This window comes from Benincasa hispida, chromosome 7 (genome assembly GCF_009727055.1).
Source record: "Benincasa hispida cultivar B227 chromosome 7, ASM972705v1, whole genome shotgun sequence".
In the NCBI taxonomy this organism is placed as follows: Eukaryota; Viridiplantae; Streptophyta; class Magnoliopsida; order Cucurbitales; family Cucurbitaceae; genus Benincasa; species Benincasa hispida.
The window spans coordinates 4,230,005-4,254,597 of record NC_052355.1 but is presented as its reverse complement, the minus strand read 5'-3'; the positions used below and the strand labels follow the sequence as shown (position 1 = coordinate 4,254,597).

Here is a 24,593-nt window from a genome sequence, read left to right as displayed (position 1 = left end):
CATTATTTAAGGTGTTAGTATTGACATTGTTCGTCTGTTTTGGGAGGTATGTTTGGCCTACCTTAAGGAGGACCCTATGTGTTTTAAATTTTATTTACATGTGTCAAGAATTGGTCTAGATATATGAATCAAAATATTTAAAACAATAATCTCTTTAATTAAAAATGTGTAGCACTGAAAAAAGATCAATGGAACCGTTGAACGACTAGTTTCAACCTCAAAAAAAACCCAGAGTTTGGGTCATTGTTTTTCTATTTTTCTTTAGATAGACTTCAATTTTTCTTAAAATGAACCCATGTACTAGCTAAAAAACAAATTTCAGAAGCTTTTCACACAACCAAATTTGGCCGTTTTTCTGAAGGTGTTAGTATTAGCCATTTTTCGTTTGTTTTGAGAGGTAAATTTGGCCTCCACTAAGGAGCACTCTACGCGTTTTAAATTTTTCTTCGATATGTCCGTTCAAGTATATTAATCCAAATTTTTAAATCAAGAATCCCAGTCTTTGCGAAAACTTCAACTTTTCTTCAAATGAATTCATGTAATAGCTATAAATAAAGTTTTAAGTTTAAGTAGTTTTTCACACATGCCAAAATTTGGTGACTTTTTGAAGGTATTTGTATCGGTCATTTTTCCTCCATTTTGGGATGTTCCATTTGCATCCTTTAAGAAACACCTACGCGTTTTAAAATTTGTTTACATGTGTGAGAGCAAAATAGATTAGGAAAATTGCAAGTGTATCTTTGAGATTTCATATTTCATATTTCTTAATTTCGTATATCTCCACCTAATCTTTTTCTTAGCATTGCTTTCAAGAAAATCATAAAGAGCAAAGTAACGCAATAGTTCCTTTCTCATCACTATGATGCTGGTTGCAAAAACGATAATTAAAGAACACAAAAAAGGAATGTAGAGATAGAGAAGATCGACACAGATTTACGTGGTTCACTAACAGTGTGTTAACTACGTCCACGGACAGAGGGAGAACAATATTATTTGAGAGAATGTTTTCAGAAATTACATAAAAAAGGCGCCTCTAAGATTAGAGAATTTATATAGCGCACTACTCTAAACCCCAGGGTCATAATCGTAAATAACTACAAATAAATAAATATGTTGAATACGAAATCTGAATAGGTTTCGGGGGTAACCACCAGGGCGTCCCGCCTCTGGACCTCAGCTCGCTGACCGGACAGCGAGCCTCGTACTTGGTTATTCGAAGCGCCAACAAACAGATTCAAAGTATTTCAACAATACCCTATTAAAAACAAATTCTATACTTTAAATCATGACCTCAATTTTATCACATTTTATTTTCAAAAACGGTGGGTTGAGCTTCCATTTTTTTTTAGTTTTTTGGACTTAGTTTATCTAGTATCTCAGTCTAGCTTGTCTAAACTAATTTTTTATACTTAATATAAAGTATTTATAAATTATTTCTAACATATAATTTTATTTTTCAAATCTAATAACAATTAAAGAAGAACATTTGAATTTAACATTATCAGTAATATAAATTAAATGTATGTATCTTTATGAAGTATATCAATAATATATCGATCAAATATATTAATAAATAATATAAACATGTGTGTCATTATAAAGTATATCAAAAGTAGTATGTTAGTCAATATATAAACAAATGTATCATAATAAAGTACATCAATAATATATTGGTCAAAATGCATTAGTAGTAACATATGTATCATTATATAAGGAAATTGTCAAAATTAGCACGGTTAGGTTTTCACCTTAGAAAACTAGCACATTTTTTGAAAACTCATAAAAATAGTTTTTTTTATCCATCTAGGACGAGATAGACCACGAGATTTTAGTTAAAAAATCAACTTTTTCCAACTTATCGATTGTTTAGGGTCTTCTCGATACATCTTGCCAAATATACATCGAGATTATGTGCATCTCAGTGCTAATCCCGGACAAAATAACACAAAGATTCTATATATTTAAGCTTTCTCGATTTAAATCTCGGGCATAATTAACATCGAAATTCATATATTTGAGTTTTCTTGGTGGAATCTCGGGTATGATTAACCTCGAGATCCTATAAATATCCTAAAATTTACTCGAAAAGTTTGATATTTCTCAAAATTTAAAGAGGTTGAATCAATTTGGAAAATCTATTTTAATAAGAGAAAATTTGAAAATAATATAAAATTTGGTAAAAGATTTGGGAAGATTATATAAAAGAATTAGCAAATTTCAGCCAATCAATAACCTAGAAAAAGTTGATTCTTTAACTAAAATCTCGGGGTCGATCTTGCCCGAGATAAGACCGAAAAAAACTACTTTTACAAGTTTTCAAAAAGCGTGCTACTTCTGTAAGGTGAAAAACCTAACCACGCTATTTCTGACAATTTTGCCATTATATACCATATCAATCGAGTGTGTCAACAATATAAACATGTGTGTATCATTATAAAGTATATCAACAATATGTTAATCAACACACATACGTACATGGTTCAGTAACGGTGTCTTAGCTACGTCTATGAGACAGAGGGAGAACAGTATTATTAGAGATAATGTTTTCTGGATACACCAAAATGGCATCTCCTGTACTTGGTTGTTCGAAGCGCGAACCAAATACATTCAAGGCATTCCAACATAAATATATTACCAATATATCATTATTTTATTTCAACATTAGTATATAGACAATAGTACAATTATTTTCAAATTAATTGATTGCAAAATATTGTACTTCAAATAAATTGGTTAAATATTTTTTAAAATTAATTGGAAAGAGGAAAAGTAACAGAACGGGAATAAAATAAACATTTTAGAAAACTTAGTGGTGTGAGCAGCGGGATCATGAAGTTGAGGACATTTAGGTTTATTTTTTTATATTTGTGGGCTGGCTTGAAATTTTGCCATTTTTACAAACATAAAAAGCTTGGGCTAGGGGCTCGATTATCCCAACCTATTTTGCCACTTTTACAACATCCCTAATTTTAAACCAAAAATCCCTGAAATAAAAACTTTCAATTATTTCGTGTTAAGATTTGAAAATATTAGAAATTTTTAAATATTGAGTTTTATTTTATCCCAATTACAGAGAAATTCCCTATGTTATAGAAAAATGGTTAGAAATAGCACGCTTAAATTTTCACCTTACAAAATTAACATCTTTTTTTAAAACTCGTAAGAATAGTTTTACCTTACAAAACTAGCATCTGTTTTTAAGACTTGTAAGAATAGTTTTTCTCGATCGATTCGGCCACGAGATTTTAGTTAAAAAATCAACTTTTTCCAATTTATCGATTATTTTAGATTATACATCGAGAAAATCAAGTTGTATAATATTTGGAGATAATGCATATAATTTAAAACGATTATGTGGATCTCGGGATTAATCCCAACAAAATATTCTATATACTTGAATTTTCTCATTGAAATTCTAGGCATAATTAATCTCGAAATTTTAAGCTTTCTATAGAATTTTGAGTAGGAATCCGAAATTTTATATATATCCCAAATCTTAACTTTTCCAAAATTTAAAAATATAAAAAATATATAAGATATGTTATAAGATTTAAAAAGATTACATTAAAAAATTTAAAAACTAACAATATCAGACGACTGAGAAAAACTATTACCTACGAATTTTAAAAAAGAAGATAGTTTTGTTGAAAATATTTATGATAATTTCGTATTATTATGTCCCGAAAAGAATGGAGTGAATTTTGGGAGTAAATGTGAAGCGCAAACCCTAATTCGGTAGTGAGTGTAGTTTAGATTTTGGGTGTTTTGATCAAATTCGATAGTGCAGAAATGAAATCAGGGGTTTCATCTTCTTCAGTTGAAGTTTTGAGGAACAGAGGAGAAGGAATCGCCTCCGCTCTATCTTCTTCAGATCAGTCTCGTTTGTTGCTTGCCACTAGACCTCCCAGGTACTTCCTTCTCTTTCTCTCCTTTGCCTTCTTCATTCTCTTTGGATACATCCTTCTTCATTCGCCTGAAATCGTTTGAGCAATATCCTAGGCAAATGGTTCCTGTAGGAGGATAAGTTTTCTCAATGAAAGTCAAGTTTTTTCATTAAAGAAAAGACATCTGAGGGAAATGGCCACATGAAGACAAAAGTACATTAGCATTAGGGAGTTGCCCTTTGCTCTCCTCGAGACAAATACTGGAGAAAAAAAGCACTCGACCCTTCTACATTAAAGGAAGGATTACTCTAGGTAACAAGGATCGGCTTGAGGCAAAGATGAGGAGAGTTGAGGAGTGACATGACCCCTTAAGACCCCATCCACACACAAGGGTCTTCCTCCAAGTAAGTTTAAACATGGGTTTCTCGCAATTGTCTCGGTTTGGAAAATTTAAACGAAGATACATCACAAAGACATGTTAAAATGACTACCCAAATTGAGAGTTGGGTCACACCGAAGGAATAAGGAAAAATATTGTCATTTCCATCACAACTCTGGCTGTTCCAACTTTGATTGCTTCGACTTAAAAGAGAGGCAATCGAGCCATTAATCTAGAGGGGAAAGTTGAAGGAAAACAGTGGTAACATAACACAGGCCCAGATCGACGAAACAGATATAGAGAGAAACAATGACTTTCCACCTCCTCGGGAGATAATGAATGATCTTTAGTGGCCTAGTAAGGAGAGTCAGGGAAGAAACGGTAAGCCAAAGCACACTATCGGCACAAACGTAAAGGAATGCCAAAGCAACACTCTATACCTCTCCAAATACACTTTGTGACCTTCTCTGTGAGGATTGCTAGGGCCTCGGCTTCGACCCTCTTGGTGAAATAATCATTAACTATTACTGTAAACTTAGTTTGTCTCTTTAGATTTGGGTTGGTTGATCTATGTCATTCCCTCCCAAGTGCAGCCTTTCAACTGTATCTGATTTGTGCCTCCCTTCCCCCTTCAATTGTTGGGCCCTTGCCTTTGGCTGGGTCTTAGACTAAGGTAGGTGAATCTTAGGACAATGGAAGTGGATCTCACTCTTGCCTCCTGGTTGATCCTTGTGATCTTTCGATAACGCCTCTATGATTGGATTTGGACGATTCAAGATCTCCAAAATTTGCCTGATGCTTTGATCCATTCCATGGACTTTCTTCTCTAGTACAATATGCTCTATTGGCTCTACTCTCTAATGGGGAGTTTGACCAAAAGAGTTGGAGAGTAGGAATTGAGGGGAGTGGAGTTGTGAACTTATGACCTCTACTCCTTGTTTGGCTGAAGAAGTTTGTAGGTCCCACTGCTAAAAAACATCTATTTATACCTTATTAACTCGTTACGCTGTGGGCTTTAGGAGTTCACGACTCTCCAAACTTTACAATTCTGTTCCACCCCTTGCCCCAAACACCTCCTAAGTGACATGTCAATGAGTTTCGGTAGGGAGAGGTATATTAGTCAAGTTGTTTGGTCTCCACAATTTGTTCTTTTGTGGTCATTCGCCTACGACTAGAACGTTGCTTATAGTTTGATTTATAACAGATGTGCAATTCTTTGTAAAGCAGAGGAATGATTTCCACAAATGGCATCAATTCTTGATATCGAAATCTAGTTCTGGTGAATATGTATAGCACAAATCAAATTATGAACTGCAAAGCTAGTAAACATTACACTGGTGTGGTGCTAAGCCACACACACTTGGACGCTCTAGATAAAAGTTTCTAATTCGTCTTTGTTTATCATTTGATAATTTTTGCTCATGATAACAAATGCATAATTCTTAGTAAAGCACAAGAATGATTATTGTTATACCAAAATCTAGTTCAACGATGAATATGTATAGCAGGAATCAAACTATGTTCGCAAACCTAGTAAATTGTACACTGGTGTGGTGCTAAGCTTAGTGATATGATTAGGGAGTTACTCCTTTGTTCGCCTTTTCATGAGAAGGGTTGTTCTCTCTTGTGGGGGTGATACAAAAATTCTAATGAATTGGAATTAGAAACTCTTTCGATATGAGAACCCCTAATTTTCAATCACTATAACCCCCAAATTGATTCAATTTCAACCTAAGAATTGGGTTAGACACGGATTACCTTAAGACCAAAGCTTTTGAGACAAAGAACAAGTTTTTTGGCTCAAGATTTAAACACTCCACAAATAGGATGATCAATCCCACTTGAAAGTGTTAGGCCCCTACTCTAGAATACCTTTCTAACCAGCTTCCGATCGAGAAAAACAAGTGTAATAGGAAAAACAAGACAGAGAACAAATCAAATAGCACGATCTTCTTATTGAATAAATCCTTCCTTATCAGCAACAAGATTCAAAAGGGTCCCAATCAAAAACAGAAGGAAAAGATGCAGTAAATACTCAGAAAATTAATAAAACTAAAACAATCCAACTTGGTATTCGAGAGATGCTGGAAATCCCTCCATGAAGATCGAATCTCCCCTTTTCTCACTAAATTCTTCCTGCCTCCTTCATTCCAGCCTTCCCCATTTTGTCCATCCTCCCGTGGTCCCTCCTACAACGGCCTCCTCTTCTATTTTACTTGTTGAAACCATATCTTCATCTCCCACTATCCCCTTAACTGTTTCTTTGTGTGAGTTTCCCTTTTTGCCCCTCCTCTTATAGGTAAATACAATGGGAGGTTTTACAGAAAGTTCTTAGCATGCAACTTAATATAGGAATTGCAAAATTCAAGAAGCTCCTTGGCTAAACTTGAAAGAGAAAGCACTCAGCCAAAATTCTGTTCATCAACTCCTCAAACAACCTAATAGCAAGATTTTAAATATCCTCCTAATGAAAACCCTAGACAGATCATATTAGGGGTGTGTGTTATTTTGTGGGATCTTGGGACAAGTGGAATAATCAAGCGTTTAGAGGGTTGAGAAATGATCCTAACGATGTTAGGCCCCTTAGATTTCATGTTTTCCTCTAGGATTTGATTTCGAAATTTTTTTTAGTAATTACTATATAGGTTGAAGCCCCTTCTTTTAAGTCTCCTTTTGTGCATTTTGTTTTTCTTTTTATGCTCGTATATTCTTTCATTTTTACTCAACGGAAGTTGCTTCAATGGAAAAAAAAAAAAAAAAGAAGTTAATATTGAGTTTGTGAATAACTTAGACGATATAGTATCGTATTTTTGCAGACTTTTGGACGCATTGTCTTAAGGTTTTAGTTTGTAACAACAGACAGAGCCAATCGACATCCCACCAAGATTCTTGGGGTGTTATAGATCTTGAATGGTCGTGCGTTCGATGCAATAAGATCTTGGTTGGTGGTTGACCCGTGGGGGTTGTCCTACTTTGCGTTAGGTTGATCTTCATGGGTGGGCATGACTTCGACAATTGGGTTGTCTTTGACTTTGGCTTGGGCTTGGCCCATTGACTGTCATTGGGCTCTAGGTCTCTTATGAGTCTTGGAGATCAGCATTTTAGATATTTTCACCCCACTTCTATTATGCAAAGGCCCGCCACACCTTTTTTTTTCCACTTCACACTTAAGCATAAGAGATTCGCTTTAGTGCACACGAGCTTTGAAAATATTTGCTCTAGTGCATTGCTCCGTGTGCGCGTAAGAACATTAAAGAAAATCTTCGTTTTTTTTTTACTGTCATTTATTTTTAATTCTGTAACAACTATAATGTTGTGTGTGTTTGTGGGCTGTAGCGTCTTCGTTTTTCGTTTTTCGTTTTTTGTTTTTTTGTTTGTTTTCTTGGATGTGGCCTTTCTAGACGGTCTTCCTTATCAAAACAAAAGGAAGGATTAGGAGACTTTATGTTGGGAAATTATGTGATTTTTTTTTCTTATCGTATGAATTAAGTAGAAACTATAAAAGTTCAGTATTCCCTCATTCGTTCTAATATGATTAATGTGACCGTTATGAGAACAGGCAAGTAGTATCAATCTGGACTTGTTCAAAGCTATGTGCTGTTTGCTTTGTTGCCGGGGTGGTGGTTGGTTATTCGTTAAAGCGATGTGTTAATCGATGGGTTTCCAAGCTACTAAGGAGATTGAAAGATGATTGATATATCCATCCTCCATCCCCTTGTTCTGCTGTGCCAGTTTCATTGTTTTTAATTGATAGAAATGAATTGCTGAGTTATTACTCAATTAGGAAATGCAACCAAATGCTTAGCCCCCTTCCATTGTATTGAAATTATAAAGTTCAAAAACCAACAAACCTTTTCTCTTTTTTTATGGTAGATTGACCAATTGCTGTAATAATTTTATTATCTCATGTAGTTTGTCCCCTTTTGCAGTATAAGCTCCTAGTACATATGTTTTTAAGAATTGTGGTTAGGTTGATATTAAGAATTGAAATCATTGTATAACTTATTCATTAGTTGTAAGTTTCAAGGATTCCATTGTTACATAGAAGTTTCTACTTTCTATGAAAGACAAACTAGGAATAACCGAAATTTAAAGCTCCGCTTGATAACTACTTGGTTTTTGAAAATTGTGTTAGGTTTCTTAGAACTTTTTTATTGTGATTTTCACCTTTTCAAACTAAATGTGTGAATTCTTAGCTAAATTTCTAAAACAAATTTTGAATATCTATGTTTAGGATTTTAAAACTTGGGCTTAGTGTTTTAAAATACTCCTTAAAAATAGATAACAAAATAAAGAAATTAATAGGATAAGCTTAACTTTTAATAATCACGAACTGTTTAGTAATTTCATTTTTAGTTTGTTGTTTTTTAAATTTATGTTTGTTGTTCTTAATTATGATTTTCACATAAGCTAAGAAAATACTTTAATTCTTAGTCAAATTGTAAAAACAAAAATGAATTTTTGAAAACTACTTTTTCAACTTTTTTTTTTTTTTTTAATTTTTTAAATTGAGGATTGGTTATTTAAAACATTAGTAGAAGGTGGACAACAAAATATAGAAATTTATGGAAGAAGTGTTTATTAACTTTATTTTAAAAATTAAAAAGTCAACGAGTTATCAAATTTGGCATGAATTGTTATCAAATAGGTACAGATGGCCTCATTTGGGTGTAATGGAAAGTGGTCTTCTGCTTACGTCATAAGCATGTGATTTTACCGATTTGTCCTTAGATGCATCCATCCCTCATGTTATCCTCACTGGTTCGACATGTGTTTCTCAATGCACGGTCACTCGATACCTAGTTTCATGGTCACTCAATACGGCTGCAAGCGACACGTGTATACTTGATCATATCAATGTCATACTTGATGCTCGATTACTTTATCGATTATTTTGAATTCAAAACCCATTTGAAGGCATTTGAAGTTCATTCTTTTACCATTTCCCACAACTCAGAGTATTCTCTTTGTTCACCCGATTGTATATCCTTCAACGACAACACCTCTACACTCGAAACTTCACTATCTCTACATCAGGTAACATTCTTCTCCTTGTGTGTAGTTTAACTCGACTATCATCAGGGAACATTCTTCTCGTTTTTTGTATTTTGGTATCATTCACTCAAAACTCACTATCTTAGCATTGTGTTCCTCGATGTGCGCTTCCATGTTACATGATACTCGACCGACACAATTTTCATTTTTGTTTTCATATCTTGTATGTTTGGCTGGATTTCGAGTTTGTTTCGTTTCAGTTTTCAAATTTTTGTTATTTCGAACCGTCTGGAGTTTAGGGTTTGAGTTGGATAATGCATGAAGGTAGAAAATCAAACTGAATGCTTAACAATCGACCATCTAAGTCACTTGTAATTTAGTGAGTAAGGGACACCATGTAACATGTATCGAGTATCGAGAAATCGAGTATCTTGTATAGTGCATCAAGGAACGTGCATTATGTATCGAGTATTGAACAGAATTCTTATTTTTCTCTGTTTTTTGTTATTCTGTGCAGTATGACTAGACAATTCAAGATTTCTTCTCATGATCGTTTCCCAGGCCAAGCGACCAGCCTATCCTCTCACATTGGGACGACTAACAAGATTGTGAAAGAGAAGCTTACTCCCACTTAGCTTGCCCTCTTCAGGAAGACTATATTTGAGCCATTTGTGGACATGGACATTACCTTCAACAGTCCATTGGTCTATTACATTCTATTAAGGGAGGTTGAAGACCATTGGAAAGATTCAATGACATTCGATTTAAATGGTACAGTTATAACATTCATCAAAGAAGGCTTCCTATTAGTGATGGGATTGTGGCGGTCACCCAATCAGTAGTTAAGAGAAGGGCTGAAGGAACTGAATCTCTACGTAATAGGTACTTGGGGAATGACTTCGCAACGAACATCCATATTGGTACCTTAGAGACAATGTACAAGTAGATGGAGTTTGAGAATGATATGGATGTTATAAAGATGACATTGGTCTACTACACTGAATTGCCTATGATTGGAAGAGAGAGGACGAGGGCCAATGTCGACAAGACCTTATTAATTGACGTGGAGGATTTAGATTACTTCAACTCCATGGATTGGGGAAATGTTTTGTGGGAGAGGACCTTACTTGGACTACAAAGAGAATGGAGTGGCAAGTCTGAGAACTACAAAAAAGGTCCAAGATCAATAAAAACTACATCGTCAAGTACAACCTACCGGGGTTTCCTTATCATTTTCAGGTAATATCCATTTATTGGCCATAGGAGATCTACTAATTTTAGTGTTAATGTTACTTACTACTTATGCTTGTCTTATAATCGTTTATGAATTATGGTAGGTGTGGGCATATGAGAGCATTTCAATGGTTGTCGAAAAAGTTGCAACCCGACTCAATGGACATGCCGTACCTCGATTCCTAAGGTAGGAGTGTACATACTCACTCCCAACCAAAACAATAGTGCGAGACGTGTTTGAGTCCATCGAGGTTAGTGTATTAAATCACAATCTACATGGATTTAAGGTGAATGACATATATAACTAACAAATTGTTCGTTGTTTTGTATAGACAAGGATCACACCCACACCATTGATCATGTCCGATAGGGAGAGGTGGTATAGGGACACTAGGGTCGATGAACGACCCGTATACGAGTGCATTGATGCCGAGATGACATTCTCAGAGACACATAGATCACACCATGATGAGGATGCTTGTAGCCACTTCAATGACTACGAGAGTCACGAGCATCACATCCATGAGCCAGAACTCGATGAGCATCAATCTGACCAGCTCTCTACCGATGAGCGCGAGATTCACCCTCTTCATAACGAGTCTCGCAAGCTCCCTACTGACGAGCATGTACCCTCAACTGAGGAGCGAGGGTCGCCTCGATTGAATATAATGCATTCTGAGCCCATAAGGGGTATGGGCATTTGCAAATCGCTCCATGACATAGATCAGAAAATGGCTACGATGGAGCGTAAATTGGATGATGTACAGTTAGACTTGAAAAATGTGAAGTCTGACTTGAGTGTCCTTCAAGCTAAAGTACAAACAATCACCAGCCTACTGCGATCATTGTGTTAGGTAAGTAATATCATCTTAAACTTATTCTAATATAAATCTATATCGTGTTGTGTTTGACCTAACATCATAAGGTTTATGCATGGAGTCCACCAAGACTATTGACCCCATTCCTCAACATTCCATCGAGACCTGTGACCGAACCCCTCTAACAGTTGCTGAGTCCCATGACCCAGAGTTCCAGGACCCCATTCCTCCACCCGCCACCAAGACCAACACAATGGAGCCTGAGTCATGTGACCCCATTCCTCCATCAGCCATCGAGATTTAGAACCTCATTCCTCCACCTTCAACGAAGCCTGTGAACTATGAGGGGGAACAGAGACAGACAAGCAGGAAGAGGAAGCCAACACAACTGTACACCCCTCTAGTTGACACAGTAAGGCAACTGAAAAAAAGCAAAAATATATTCAGCTCGGTGAACGTCCGATTGACATCATCCCCTATGACCTGCCACACGCTATTCCAGAAGACTTGATGAATGAGTTCATGGTCTGGTTGAACAGCGTGGACATGAGGCCTCACGGGTTGGGGAATGAAGTTCTATTTAGGATGAATTGCACGATGAAAGAGTTGTTCTGGGAGCTGACATGTGATAGTAATTAGGTTGAGAATGACGTAAGTTACCATCTCTTAACATTTATATACTTGTTAATTACTATTCCCATTCTTTGACTTAACTTGCAAACTACAGGTTCTCGATTCTTTATTCATGTTTCTCTGACGAAAGTTTATTAGCTGGCTGGAGATATGTGTTCATTGGTTCACGACATGCCACATGGCATATTGATATGTATTATAGAGGGTTTAAATTTTAATGTACAATATTGCATTATTGATATATACTTGAACTTATTGTTATCCATTTTGCAGAGTCACTTAAACCTCTAAGGTCTAGATAGCTTGTTCGAGGCCATACGTGGAAAAACCATGGAAGAAGTTACTAAAGTATGGGAGAAAGAGCACATGTATGTCGATTACGTGCTGGACTGGTACCTGAACATCAACCCGAATGGACAAATGTCGATTACATCTATAGCCCAGTTAACTGCAAGCAGCATTGGTTTTTGTTGGTCATGGACATGAATATCAGACGCATCCTTTTGTATGACAGCAAAAGATCTGCTAAAATTCTTGGTGCCCCTATGCTTTACTCTCCCTTCACTGGCATAATTCTACGGCCTATATGATACAAAGCCCGACCTTGCACCCAGTTCTTGGAAGCTGAGTTGTATCAATACAAGTGCCCTGTAGAGGAATATATTGGATTATGGGATATTCAGTCTCAAGTACTTTGAGTACTTGGTGATCAGTCGAGTATGGAGAGCTTATGACAAGATAAGATGCGTGATTTCAGGTTGTAGTATGGTGCTGAGTTATGGGTAGATCAATTTTTTTATTAGGGTAGATCAATTTTTCTATGTAACTTTTCACATTATTTTGACATTATTTATGTGAATTTTTATACCATCTATATGAATTTTGACATTATTTGTAAATCTGACATTATTTTTATTAGGGCTTTCCATATAAATTTTGACATTATTTGTAAATCTATATCATCTATATAGTCACCAATTTTTTTTAGTATTGTCGAGTATCGTGCAACATGCACTGAGTATATAGTAATCAACCATCTATATAGTCAATGTTTATCTAGTATTTTCGAGTGTCGTGTAACGAGTATATCTTAATGAGTATCGAGTATCAAGTGACTGTGTATGGAGTATTTATTAGAACATCTCTACATTACACCGAGTATATGGTACATGTAAATCAACCATCTATATAGTCAATATTTATCGAGTATTGTCGAGTATCGTGTAACATGCACCGAGTATATAGTACATATAAATCAACCATCTATATAGTCAATGTTATCAAGTATTGTCGAGTATCGTGTAACGAGTGTATCTTAACGAGTATCGTGTATCGAGTATTTATCAGAACGTCTACTACATTACAGAATGAACAATCTATATAATACAGAGTTTGGAGGGTCCCATATGAATAATCTATATGATATAGAATGAACAATGAACAATCTACATTATAATACAGAGTTTGGAGGGTCCCCTATGTCGTCCTTGCCCGTTTGTTGAGTTTGGACATGTTAAGTGGTTCGTTGCACTTTTTGCTGTTATGTCCCGATTGGTCACACCGTTCACATTTCTTTAATGTGACATGTTCTCAAGCAGACGATATCCTATTTACCCTTCGTCTACCAACCTATACCACTCTTTTCGGTGGGAGTATTTTACTTCGGTATACCCTGGTGGCTTTTTCCATTCGGATACATGACCAAGTGGGTTTACATCACTATACAATCTGCTGCATAGAGTAAATGGATTAATATTGCTCTCTCTAGCTGTAACAATAGCATGCGAACACGGAATCTCCAAACACTGCAATTACTTGTAACTACATTCTCGAGTGTTAAGGCTATACCATCTATTCCACCATCCTTGACATGAAATCTATAATAATCAATTGGATTCACTCGACATCGCCTAGCTTTTTCGCACTCTAAACTCATTATTTCCTCCGCATAGACTAAGTGTGTCGATGTACTATTAGACCACATTGTTCGCCGCTCATGAGACCAACCTTGAAGCATACCTCTTATGTATTCTAGCAATGAAGTTGCTGGTAACACTCTTACTTCTTTGGTAATAGCATTGAAGCATTTGGAAATATTACTAGTCATGTTATCATATCGGTTCCCAAACTGGTAACACCGTGCCCACCATTGAATACTAGCATCCTCTAAATATGTAGCAAGGGAACCATTTTTGTAGTTCACTATTTGGACCCAATGACGTTTGAACTCTGATTCTCGATACGCTCTATAAGCATCGTGAAACAATTTTCTAACGACCTTGTCTTTAAAGTAATTCTCCACGTTCCTTTTCAAATGGAAGGTACAAAGTTCGTGGTAAGAATTGAGGAATACGATATCAATGACATTAGCTATACTCTGTCCACGGTCTGAGATGAATACAAGGTTAGGGCATTCTCCAATTGCTGCTTTAAGATTCGTCATGAACCACTTCAGGGCTCGATCGTTCTCACTATCAACAATTGCATATGCTAGTGGGTACAATTGGTTATTACCATCTATTGCAACACCAACTATTATTGTTCCCTTATACTTACCCTTTAGATGAGTGCCATCTATAATGATCACAGGTCGACAACTCTTAAAACCTCTTAGACTCGCACCTAGCACCATGAACACGTATTTGAAATATTTTGATTCTTCAAGCTCAATCTCAAATACAGTTCTAGGATTTTCTATCTTCAAAGCCTCACAATATGCATGCAAGACGACATATGATTCCTCTAGCGTCCCCTTTGCAAGAGCAAAAGCAGTTTCTCTTGCACGCCATGCCTTGCCATAACTAATATTGACACCGTATTACTGCCGTACATCCTCAATAATATGGTGCGGTTTGTCCCCCCGACCAACGCCGAACTTTTCCTTGATTAGGTGACCAATAACGAATGCACTGTCTTGCCTGTGGTCATGATTCAATACTTCAATTGAGCATGTGTGATTGGGCGTCATTTTATGATCTTGAAAATATCACATCCGTCTATTTTAGTTGCTCGAATGACCCACTTACAAGTCTTGTGTAAACACCAAACACTATACAATTTTTTGTTCGATCTTTTAACCCATAGCTCAAAGTTATTCTTAATGGCCAATGTTGTTAACCTTCTCGCTGAAGAAAATTTGACCTTCTTCAACTATATCCACTAACCTTATAGACAACTATGGTTGCATAATCAAGTCCCTCGTTCTGGCCTAACTACTAGATGGTACATTGGTCGGAATTTGGCGAGCACACTCCCAATAAAATGACAAAAATCATTTGATAAAATTGGAGTTGGTTATTCTTCATACACAACAGAAGGACCATTCCCTAAAAAAACCTGGGTTGGCTATTCTTCATTCACAACAGAAGGATTACTCCCTAAAACAACCGGGGTTATCTGTTCTTCATTCCTAGCCTTTTCCTCTATCATCGCATTCTCATTTACACATGTTCCAACATCTTCTATTGTCACATTCGGATGCAATACGTTTGCTATATTAACATCAATGTTGTCGTTTTCTAGTGAGACACCCAATGGACAAACATCATACTCATTTACATCACCTTCACACATGGGTTAGTCTGATCTCTCTGGGTAATCAAATGTTGCCCCGTGATAAATTTCTTCGATTTTCTCAAGACTTACAAATACCTGTAGTCTAGTACGGTCGTACTCTGAGAGGAGAAATTTAATATAACATCATCCATTAAGCATACTAGAGGAGAATCAATATCCATCTTATATTTCACCCTCATTATAATCTTGAACTCTGTCAAACTAACTTGCATCATATCATATACAAGATTTAACAGCTCATTGTAGGTCAATGTGCTTGGAACTAGCAAACCCTTCAAACAGCCTCCAGTATAGCATTGTCTCATATACCACCATAAGTAAGAATATATACTTATCCATATTTCAAGAAAAACAATTCAGAAAGTGAGCATTTAGGAAAATGGGTAACTGTTAAATACTCGCTACTTGCTACTCGATTCTCATCACTCGATACTCGGTATTCTCAACTTGATGCTTACTGTTTCATAGCTCTCTCCTCTCATCCTCGCTCCACTGGGAGCTATTTGCATGTATCAGTGCATACTCACAAACTCACATTTACTTGTCCTCTTTTCTACGTTTGTATGTCTCGCACATCATCGAAAAAGTAAAAAAAAAAATGAGTAGGAAAATGCACATTTACTTACTTAAGGTGTGAGACAATATAGTGAGATCTCAATGCCTTTATAACTTGATCTCCATCAAGAAAAAAAGGTTTTGTAAAGTGTGTTTTTTGAAGGGAAAGTGATCCCGATTTTCTCTACTGTGTTTCAGTTCTGTTTATTCTTAGTTAATAAAAAAAATTACTTCACATTTCAAGAAATCAATTTGAAATTTACCATGTATATGGTAAGAAAATTTCCCAATTTGTGTATGTTCGTATATGAGAATTAACTACAGAGCAGGTTCTGTATCGAGTGACATGGATAATTCAAAATAATTGAGTATAAAGTAATCGAGCATCGAGTATGACATTGATATGATCGGGTATACACATGTCGATTGCATCCATATCGAGTGACCATGAAGTTGGGTATTGAGTGATCGTGCATCGAAGAATGTGTGATGAACCATCGAGGATCGAGTAAATTTGTATCGGCAGGTGCGAGGGGTGCATCTCAGGGACGAATCGGTAAAATCACATGCTTATGACGTAAGCAAAAGACCACTTTCCATTATTTTCTCTATAGGAGGTTATTTTTCATTTGGGTCTCCCAAATGAGGCGATCCGTACAAAAAAACCCTTTATGAATTATGCAAACACCATTTAACTTCCATGCAAGAATAAAATACACTTTTTTTCAAGTATTTAAATTTTGTTTTTATTTAATCCTTAAGTTTCCATTTCAAAACAAATGTTTTTGGTCCTTGAAAATTGAAGTTAGTTTTTATGTAGTCCGTGAGATCTCAAAAATGAAATGTTTGGTTCTCAGGGTCTTGAAAATTAATTGGTTTCTAGGATAAAAGGTCATACCAACTACCGTTGAGTCAAACTCACTTCGACTTGAAATTAATTTCTAATTGGTCTAATTGTATTAAAAATAAAATATTGAACTCATTTTGAAAATATATGGCAACTTCTTGTAGTCAATGTATGTTAACAATCACCCCATTATTCTACTAAGTCAACTAATGCCAACTCCACATAGGTCTTCTTATCCATACAACATAAATTGTTGGCCCATTCAAAACATATTTTTTTGGGTCCCTCTAGTTGAGAAGTTAATTGCTTTATAAAAACATTTATTGGACTATTTGCACCTCAATTATTTCATCAAATAGCTATTCAATCATAAGACTATTTGATTAAGAGTTTTGACTTGGAATTTAAAATTAAAATTGTTCCATAGCTGTGTCTCATTCTTTTATATAATTAGTCTTAATCTTGTATTATTGTACATTATTCTGAGTCATTGTTAAGGTGTTCTTTCGATACGATTTAGGATGTCATTTTTCAAAATTTAATATCCTTAGTTGTGTTTGAATAAACCTATGTAATATATCCATTCCCAACAGTCTGTTCTTTTGAGGATTGACACATTGAGAATTCCAAATCAATTTCAAGATTTGATGCTTTCTACCTTCTCTCTTTTGCAATCTTTTCATAGCTGTAATGTTCTGGATGAATCACATTTCTTTATCAATTTTCTTGATAAATAACTATACAAGTCCACATATTCAATACTTTATCTTCCCTAAATTATGATTGTGGATTCAATCTATGGTGGCCACCTATCTAAGACATAAGACACTCAAATGTTATAGGGTCAAATGGGTTATCCCGTGAGATTAATCGAGGTGCACTTAAACTGGTCCAGATACTCACGGATAAAAAAAAAATCCCTAAATTAAACAAGCAAACTTTTCACATTAATAACTTAGACTAATGAAGCTTGGATTGAGAAATCTTAAGTGTACTTAATATTTGGATTTACAAATTAGTACCTCTTTAAATCCTAGGCTTGATTTTTGAGTTTACAAAAAAGATGAGGTAGGTCATTGTTGTAACAGATTTGAATTCGAGTTAAATTAGTCTAAATTATGAGTTATATTTCACAAATATATCCTTTACTATATAGCATTTTCTTTCTTGAGAATATAATAGTACAAGTTTTAGAATAACCTACGACTTATTAGAAATGTTAATTATGTTTTTAGCTCTAATTAAGTTTTAGAACAAACTTAACCTTCAATTGATGAAAACAACTCTATTTATGATCTAAATGGAAAATTACTAAATATGAATGATACATTAAAGCTACACCAATAATCATTGGTTGTATATTTAATATACTTTATAATTTTTCTCTTATAGATCTGTATCGACTATATTAGATCATCTTGGCCAAAATATTTTTTAAGTACAAAAAATGTAGCATCAGGAATTGAACCACATCAATCTCAAAAAAAGGTAATAAACATTACATTCGGCTTGTGGCTAAAAAATTGCATGTTATTTTCATTTACTTATTTGATATTGTTATATTGTTAAAAAAAAATGTACATCAATCTTGTATAATATAAGGTATTTGAATCTATATCTATCTATAATTATATTATATAAGCATTCAAATTTGATTTCCCTCCCTTAGAAGTTTAGTTTATTGACAAAGTAAATCAGAAATATTCTTTATGGAACTCAAATCTAGTTGCAGTCTTGCGAGTAAATTCTAGTGATAGCCTCTTGAGCTCTTTTGCCAGCATTGGCATTCCACAGTAGAACACTCCCACTGTCTTGTAAGCGTGCTTCGACGCTATTCGCCCGAACACCTCCTTCCACTCGGGCCTCGCAAAATGAGTCCTTGCCTGCATCGCCATTGCATTAATAATCTCTAAATTTTAAATTTAAAATCTTAAGTTTATAAGTAATAAAGTTACCAGAACTAGGATATTTAAGAAATGAAAATGAATGAAAGAGTCGAAAGATAGCGTAGTTACTTACTCGTGTGCCAGAGAGAATGTCGACGCCATGCTTGGCATGGTTCAAAGCTTGGACCATTTTGATCAACGTGCTCCTTGCATCACTTTCTTCGTACACACTCGTCAAGTAGGTATGGAGTTCAATTTGGCCCTGATTCATTCATTTATTTATTCATTTCACTACTTGAATTACATGATCTTTATTTCTTCTTCTAAAAGCATTCCATGGATTTAAGGTCCTTGTTTTAGTTTTAAGTTTACTTACTTTCTTGTCCATCTCTGCTACTTCATCCATCACCCCTTTAAACCACTCCAAGGAACTAGCCTCTCTCGTCACCCAATAGAAGTACGCTTGTGCCTGTCCCATCCCCATCCCCGTTCTGCTCTGCAACTTCCTCTTTCCACCCGGTGTCGTGTTTAAAGATCCAAAGCTGTCTTCTGATCTGCTTGTTTCTGTTGTTGATTCCTATAATATTCATAAGAAAACCTGAAAACTTTAGCTCCGTTTTATTACTATTTCATTTTTAGTTTTCTTATTTTTAAAATTTTTGAAAACGGTGCTTGTTTTCTGGCAATTTCTTTTCTTTTCTGTAATTTTTACCATTGATTCTTAGCCACATTCTAAAAACTATAACACGTTTTTAGAAACTTTAATATATAAGTTATAGTTTCCATGTTTTCCCCTACAAATAAGTAATTAATTTACCGTTGGCGTTTGTTCTTCAATGGTTTTGGAGTTGTTGAGAAGATCCTTGAGGATACTAACAAAAGGGGTGGCTCCAATTCCAAGTCCGACGAGGAGAAGCACATCGTAGTTTTGATAGTCCTGCGCAGGTGCTCCATATGGCCCGTCCACCAACAATCTCGGCTGGCTGAACGAAACGTCAAAAAGTCTCAAAAGTAGATATAAACTAAATAGATACAAAACCGAAAAGAGAGGAGAACACACAATACCTTTTTCTTTCCATGTTGACCAAATGACCCAATTTGGCTCTACCAAGAACAGGTTTGGAGTTGACATGGTTAGTAAAGACACACTTGAGTTCTCTTGTCCAATCCCCAACTGTCCTAATATGCACACTCAAGTACTCATCTCCTGGTGCTGAAGTTATAGAAAATGGGTGCCTGAGCAGGTTTGTTTTCAATGTTATGCATTTTTTTCTTTTTTTCTTTTTTTTCTTCTTTTTTTCCCCTTCCTTTCTTGAAGCAAAAAGATTTGGAGTTCTTAAAACTTACCATTCAAACTGGGAAATTGAAGGACATTGAAGGAATATGTACTGTCCACTTCTGTATTTGAACCCACGAGGCTTTAACATCACCAAGCTGAACACATTCCCTGGTAGTACTGAAACCTGTTCGGAATAGTAACAACTGTCTTACCCACTAAACTATATTCGAATAATCTCATTAAGTTGAACACATTCCATGTTATGTCGATCACACGAAATTCATAAATAATACTGTTGAAAATGCAATCAAAGTCTCGTAGTGGCTAGATATAGGGATGATCATGAGTTTATAAGAAAATACAACTATCTCCGATGGTTTGATGTCTTGAAACCAAAAGTAAAGGTATGAGGGTTTTTGCCTAAAGTGGATAATATCTGAAGATCCGTTGTCTCTAACAAATACCGTCAATAGAATCTCTATTCTAGACACTATGTCAGTTGAGCTACGCTCTTGTTGGCAATCTCGAGTAAATTTTAAACTAAGAAAGTCAATCCAAGTTAATGTGGATGTCAACCAGGCATGGCAAATTTTAACTACATAGATACAAAAAAAAAAAAAAAATAATAATAATAATAATAATAAATAAATAAAATGATAAATAAGAAAATGAAAGATAGTAGTACATTACCTTCAATATCTCAACAGAGTAATACTCTGATCTGCAGGCTCTGAGGCTCCTCTCCCCAAGATACAGCAGCAAAGGGAAAGAAATATACACCCAAGTCTAACACCAAAAATTTATCCTTGTTTCACTCCATTGCACCAAAACCAAAAACACAAAAGACCGGATGAAATTTTATTTGATAATCATTTGGTTTTTTATTTTTTGTTTTTGAAAATGGTGGTTTTTCATCTTTCTTAGGATAGAATTTGAATTCCTAGCTAAATTTCAATAATAATATTAAATAGAAAACAAAGAAACTCACAAATGGTAGTATGTATAAACTTAGGGTATGTTTGTTTTAACTTTTCAAGTGTTTAATTTTGAAAGAAAAATTGAAGTGTATGAAAATTATTCAAAATATCTTTTGAAATATTTTCAAAGAGTATTCTAAACGTTTTCTTATGAAAAGAGTTTAAATAAAAGTGACTTTTCTAAAAAATATATATATTTTTTTCTCTGATGAATCCAAACATATCCTTAATTTACAAAAGCCAAATAATTAGGAAAGGAGAAGAGAATTATAAGGATTTGGGTTACCGTTTTTTGAGTCCAATTATGAGCCAGAAACAAGAAAGTGCCATGAACAAGAAGCAAAAGGTAGACAAATCCCATAAGATGATGGGAGTACCAAAAGGCATTAAACCCTGCCAATCTGTTGAACAACCGAGGCAATCTCACAACATTCCTTCTAAAACGACGAGTAGCAAGTGTAAATGAAATCCCCATCAAAACCACCATCACAATCCCTGTTACCCCTTCAACGCTCATCAATAGCTCCTTATAACTTGGCTTCTTGTTGTGAAAATCACTCGATATCGCTTCAAATTCCTCCGGCGAAGAATTCACCAATCTCGGGAAGTCACACGCCAAATGAACCCCGCCATGGACGGCGATTCCAATTGCTATGAAACACGCAATTAGCTTGTGAAAATTGATGTTGTCGTCGAATGGGACGATTGATCTCGCTGCGGTTGATCGTAGCCAAGTGAGAGTGTTGCGGCAGACGGGGAGGAGGATTAAGGCCATGTTGAGCTTTAGGGTCTCGGCGGCGCCTTTCGCCGTCGGAAGGCAATACCCCATTATGTCAAATGCTGCTTTGTTTTTGTATTGAAGGAATTTCCATGTGAATAGAGCTGCCATTGTTGAGCCCCAAAGGAAAAGAATCCAAATTCTTTGCCAGTTTTGGAAGATTACAGAATGAAGTGTTGTGGTTGCTGTTTTGATGATGTTTTTGGGGTTAAATGAGCTTAGATTTTGGCTCCAACCTACACTTGTTGTTGTGCTTAAGGGTCTGCTGTAGTTCATATATGTGTCCCTTTGTAAAAGCAAAGTCTCAAGTTGCCATAGCTGAATCAATCAATCAATCCATTACACAACTTGTAAGGAATTTGCCTCAACATTGTGTTGTGATATCATGTTAAATTATTCTAAACCTTACCTCGATGTATCCGAGGTTTTCTGGATCGAGTTCTTCCATGATCAAGGAAGCGTATTCCTCGGCTCGTTCTTTGAGTTTCGCAAGGTTGTTTGCAGATGCGCTTAGCAAGATTAGCTCCTGCACTTCGTCTCTTGTGATTCGGCCATCTTCGTTACTGTCAGCCCTGTTTATTTTGAACGTATTGACTCGTGTTACAAACTCCAAAAGAGATTGAAAGAGAGAAAACAAATGGATGAAAAACAATCTCTTACATGTCGAAAAATATTTGAAGGCGGGCGTCGAAGCTTTGGTCTGAAATTTTCAACCAAAATTCATGGAGCTCATCAACGTTGATTTTCGAAATCCTCAATCCTTTTCTTCTCGCTAACGCGTCAAATATTCTCAGTGCGAACTCCTTTGAATCCACCATTCCTGTCACAAATTCAAATATTACTTAAGTTCCAAAAATAGTATAAAACTGTCAGTCACATTGTTTCAACTCCCACCGATGCATTCCGCAAAATCTTCTCTGGCAAGTAGTCCACCTTGAGCCAGAGACTGGAACCTCGATTGGACTCTTTGCCAGAGCTCGTTCGCATCAGAGGCACTAGTGGTCTTGCTAATGAATCTAAGTCCTCGAAGGGCAGCCTGGGCTCTAGATCGGGTACGCTGCAGCTGCGCATTGAGGCGGCGGGCATCACGGGCAGACATAGCTATCGCTGCAGTGTCATCCCTATCGAGAGACGAGGCGGTGGAGGCACGAGAAGATGCCGACCGGAGCCAGGGGAATTTGTTGCGAATTCTAGCAGTGATGGAAAGAGCAGCATCATCTTGCAGCTCGGACGACGACGCAGCAACCGGAGCAATGCTACGAACCAATACAGAATCATCCTCAACCTCCAATGTGATCTCCACAAAGTCTTGCTGATTAACAAGGTCATTTAAGAAGACTGGCAACATTCCTTGAGCAGTATGATCTTCATGGCTGCAATCCCCGTCGACGTGATCATGGTCTCCGTCCCCTAGTCGGCGGGTGTAGCTCGAGCGACGAGAGTTGTTGGTGTTGGGAATTCCAAAAGAGGACCAAGACCTTGTCATTGAAGATGGAAAAATGGTGAGATTAGAAAATAGACATTATTGTTGCTGTTGTTGTGTAGAGTTTAAGAAAGGATTGGAGTTGTTGGTGATAATGAAGAAATTTGTAATTTGGAGGAAGGAAAAAGAAACACACCTCTCAACCAATTCCCACACACACTATTTCAACTCTTTCCTTTCTTTCATATTATACCATTTTTGCTTCTCTCTTTCTCTTTCTTTAACACACAGCAAAATTTAAAGAACAATCGTGGCCTGCTTCAACATATCAGACCACCACATCAATATAATTAACAAAACTTTTCTCTTTGTAATTCATGAAATATTTTAATTAAGACAGAATGACAGATACAATAATTAATCCACCTCAGATGTTGAAATGGCTTCAAAACAAAGTTTTTAAAATCTATCCCTTTTTAAGTAAACAAAAACCAGTTTTTAAAAACTACTTCCTAGTTTTCAAAATTTAGCTTGGTTTTTTAAACTATTGATGAAAAGTAGATAACAAAGGAAGAAATTTGGAGATGGACGTAATGTCTACGGACTTAATTTAAAAAAAAAAAAAAAAAAAAACCAAGATCCTGTTTGGTACTCATTTTGTTCTTTGTTTTTATTTTTGAAAATTAAACTTATAGACATAATTTTCACCTCCAAATTTCTTCCTTTGTTATCTACTTTTCACTCCTGGTTTAAAGAACCAAGCCAAATTTTGAGAACTAAAAAAAGTTGTTTTCAAAAAAATGTTTTTGTTTTTGGAATTTGGTTAAGCATTCAATTATTATACTTAAGAAAGATACAAATTGTGGTAAGAAACGTAGATGAAATAGACTTAATTGTCACAATAAAAAACAAGAAACCAAATGGTTAGTAAACAGGGTCTAAATATTATCAAATGGGACATTTGTTTTAAATTTTGTGTTTTTTTTTAAAGTTTATGTTTGTTTCCTTAAAATTTCTCGTATTATTACCTTATCTATATCTTAAAATAAAACTATTGAATTCCTAGTGAAATTCTAATGAAAAAAATGAAAAGTTATTTTTTTTTAATTTCCAAAATTTGACATGATTTTTAAAAAAGGGATATTTTTTTAAGATTTACTCAATTTTAATTTATTGAAGTTAGTTTTATCGATGTTGATAAAATCATAATAACAATTGTGAATATTTTACAAAAATTATAGAGAAAAGATCAACAGAAACTAAATTAAATTCATAACAGTATTAAGATGACATTTTAACCTATATTATTTATCTAAAATTTTTAAACAAA

The 24,593-nt window shown here is 35.4% G+C and overlaps 3 protein-coding genes across 4 annotated transcripts; 1 reads left to right on the top strand and 2 right to left on the bottom strand.

Moving 5' to 3' along the window:
- Nucleotides 1–3,655: 3,655 nt before the first annotated feature.
- Nucleotides 3,656–8,303, top strand: LOC120081950. Its single transcript, XM_039037139.1, has 2 exons — nt 3,656–3,908; nt 7,823–8,303. The coding sequence occupies exons 1-2, from the start codon at nt 3,790–3,792 to the stop codon at nt 7,956–7,958; spliced, it is 255 nt and encodes an 84-aa protein (XP_038893067.1). The 5' UTR covers nt 3,656–3,789; the 3' UTR covers nt 7,959–8,303.
- A 5,350-nt stretch (nt 8,304–13,653) lies between these two features.
- Nucleotides 13,654–14,910, bottom strand: LOC120081651. Its single transcript, XM_039036698.1, has 2 exons — nt 14,861–14,910; nt 13,654–14,743 (listed from the first exon to the last, which is right to left on the bottom strand). The coding sequence occupies exons 1-2, from the start codon at nt 14,908–14,910 to the stop codon at nt 13,654–13,656; spliced, it is 1,140 nt and encodes a 379-aa protein (XP_038892626.1).
- A 3,527-nt stretch (nt 14,911–18,437) lies between these two features.
- Nucleotides 18,438–23,576, bottom strand: LOC120081259 (respiratory burst oxidase homolog protein E). Of its 2 annotated transcripts, XM_039035981.1 has the most exons (12): nt 23,460–23,576; nt 22,735–23,318; nt 22,501–22,660; nt 22,250–22,412; nt 21,349–22,158; nt 20,776–20,871; nt 20,154–20,269; nt 19,872–20,042; nt 19,624–19,789; nt 19,183–19,383; nt 18,940–19,068; nt 18,438–18,803 (listed from the first exon to the last, which is right to left on the bottom strand). In XM_039035981.1, the coding sequence occupies exons 2-12, from the start codon at nt 23,186–23,188 to the stop codon at nt 18,615–18,617; spliced, it is 2,655 nt and encodes an 884-aa protein (XP_038891909.1). In that variant the 5' UTR covers nt 23,189–23,318; nt 23,460–23,576; the 3' UTR covers nt 18,438–18,614. The 2 variants fall into 2 exon arrangements, with proteins under 2 accessions (XP_038891909.1, XP_038891908.1); XM_039035980.1 differs by having other exon boundaries at nt 22,735–23,541.
- Between the last annotated feature and the right edge of the window lie 1,017 nt (nt 23,577–24,593).

Excerpts from the sequence above, each read along its gene's own strand:
- LOC120081259 (XM_039035980.1), bottom strand. The coding sequence starts at position 23,326 with ATGACAAGGTCTTGGTCCTCTTTTGGAATTCCCAACACCAACAACTCT. Across the intron at positions 22,413-22,500 it reads CTTCAAATATTTTTCGACAT|GGCTGACAGTAACGAAGATG; the intron begins GTAAGAGATTGT and ends CAAAATAAACAG. Across the intron at positions 19,069-19,182 it reads TAGCAGAGATGGACAAGAAA|GGCCAAATTGAACTCCATAC; the intron begins GTAAGTAAACTT and ends TGAATGAATCAG.
- LOC120081651 (XM_039036698.1), bottom strand. The coding sequence starts at position 14,910 with ATGACGCCCAATCACACATGCTCAATTGAAGTATTGAATCATGACCAC. Across the intron at positions 14,744-14,860 it reads GTATTGAATCATGACCACAG|TTATGGCAAGGCATGGCGTG; the intron begins GCAAGACAGTGC and ends TGTCAATATTAG.
- LOC120081950 (XM_039037139.1), top strand. The coding sequence starts at position 3,790 with ATGAAATCAGGGGTTTCATCTTCTTCAGTTGAAGTTTTGAGGAACAGA. Across the intron at positions 3,909-7,822 it reads CTTGCCACTAGACCTCCCAG|GCAAGTAGTATCAATCTGGA; the intron begins GTACTTCCTTCT and ends TTATGAGAACAG.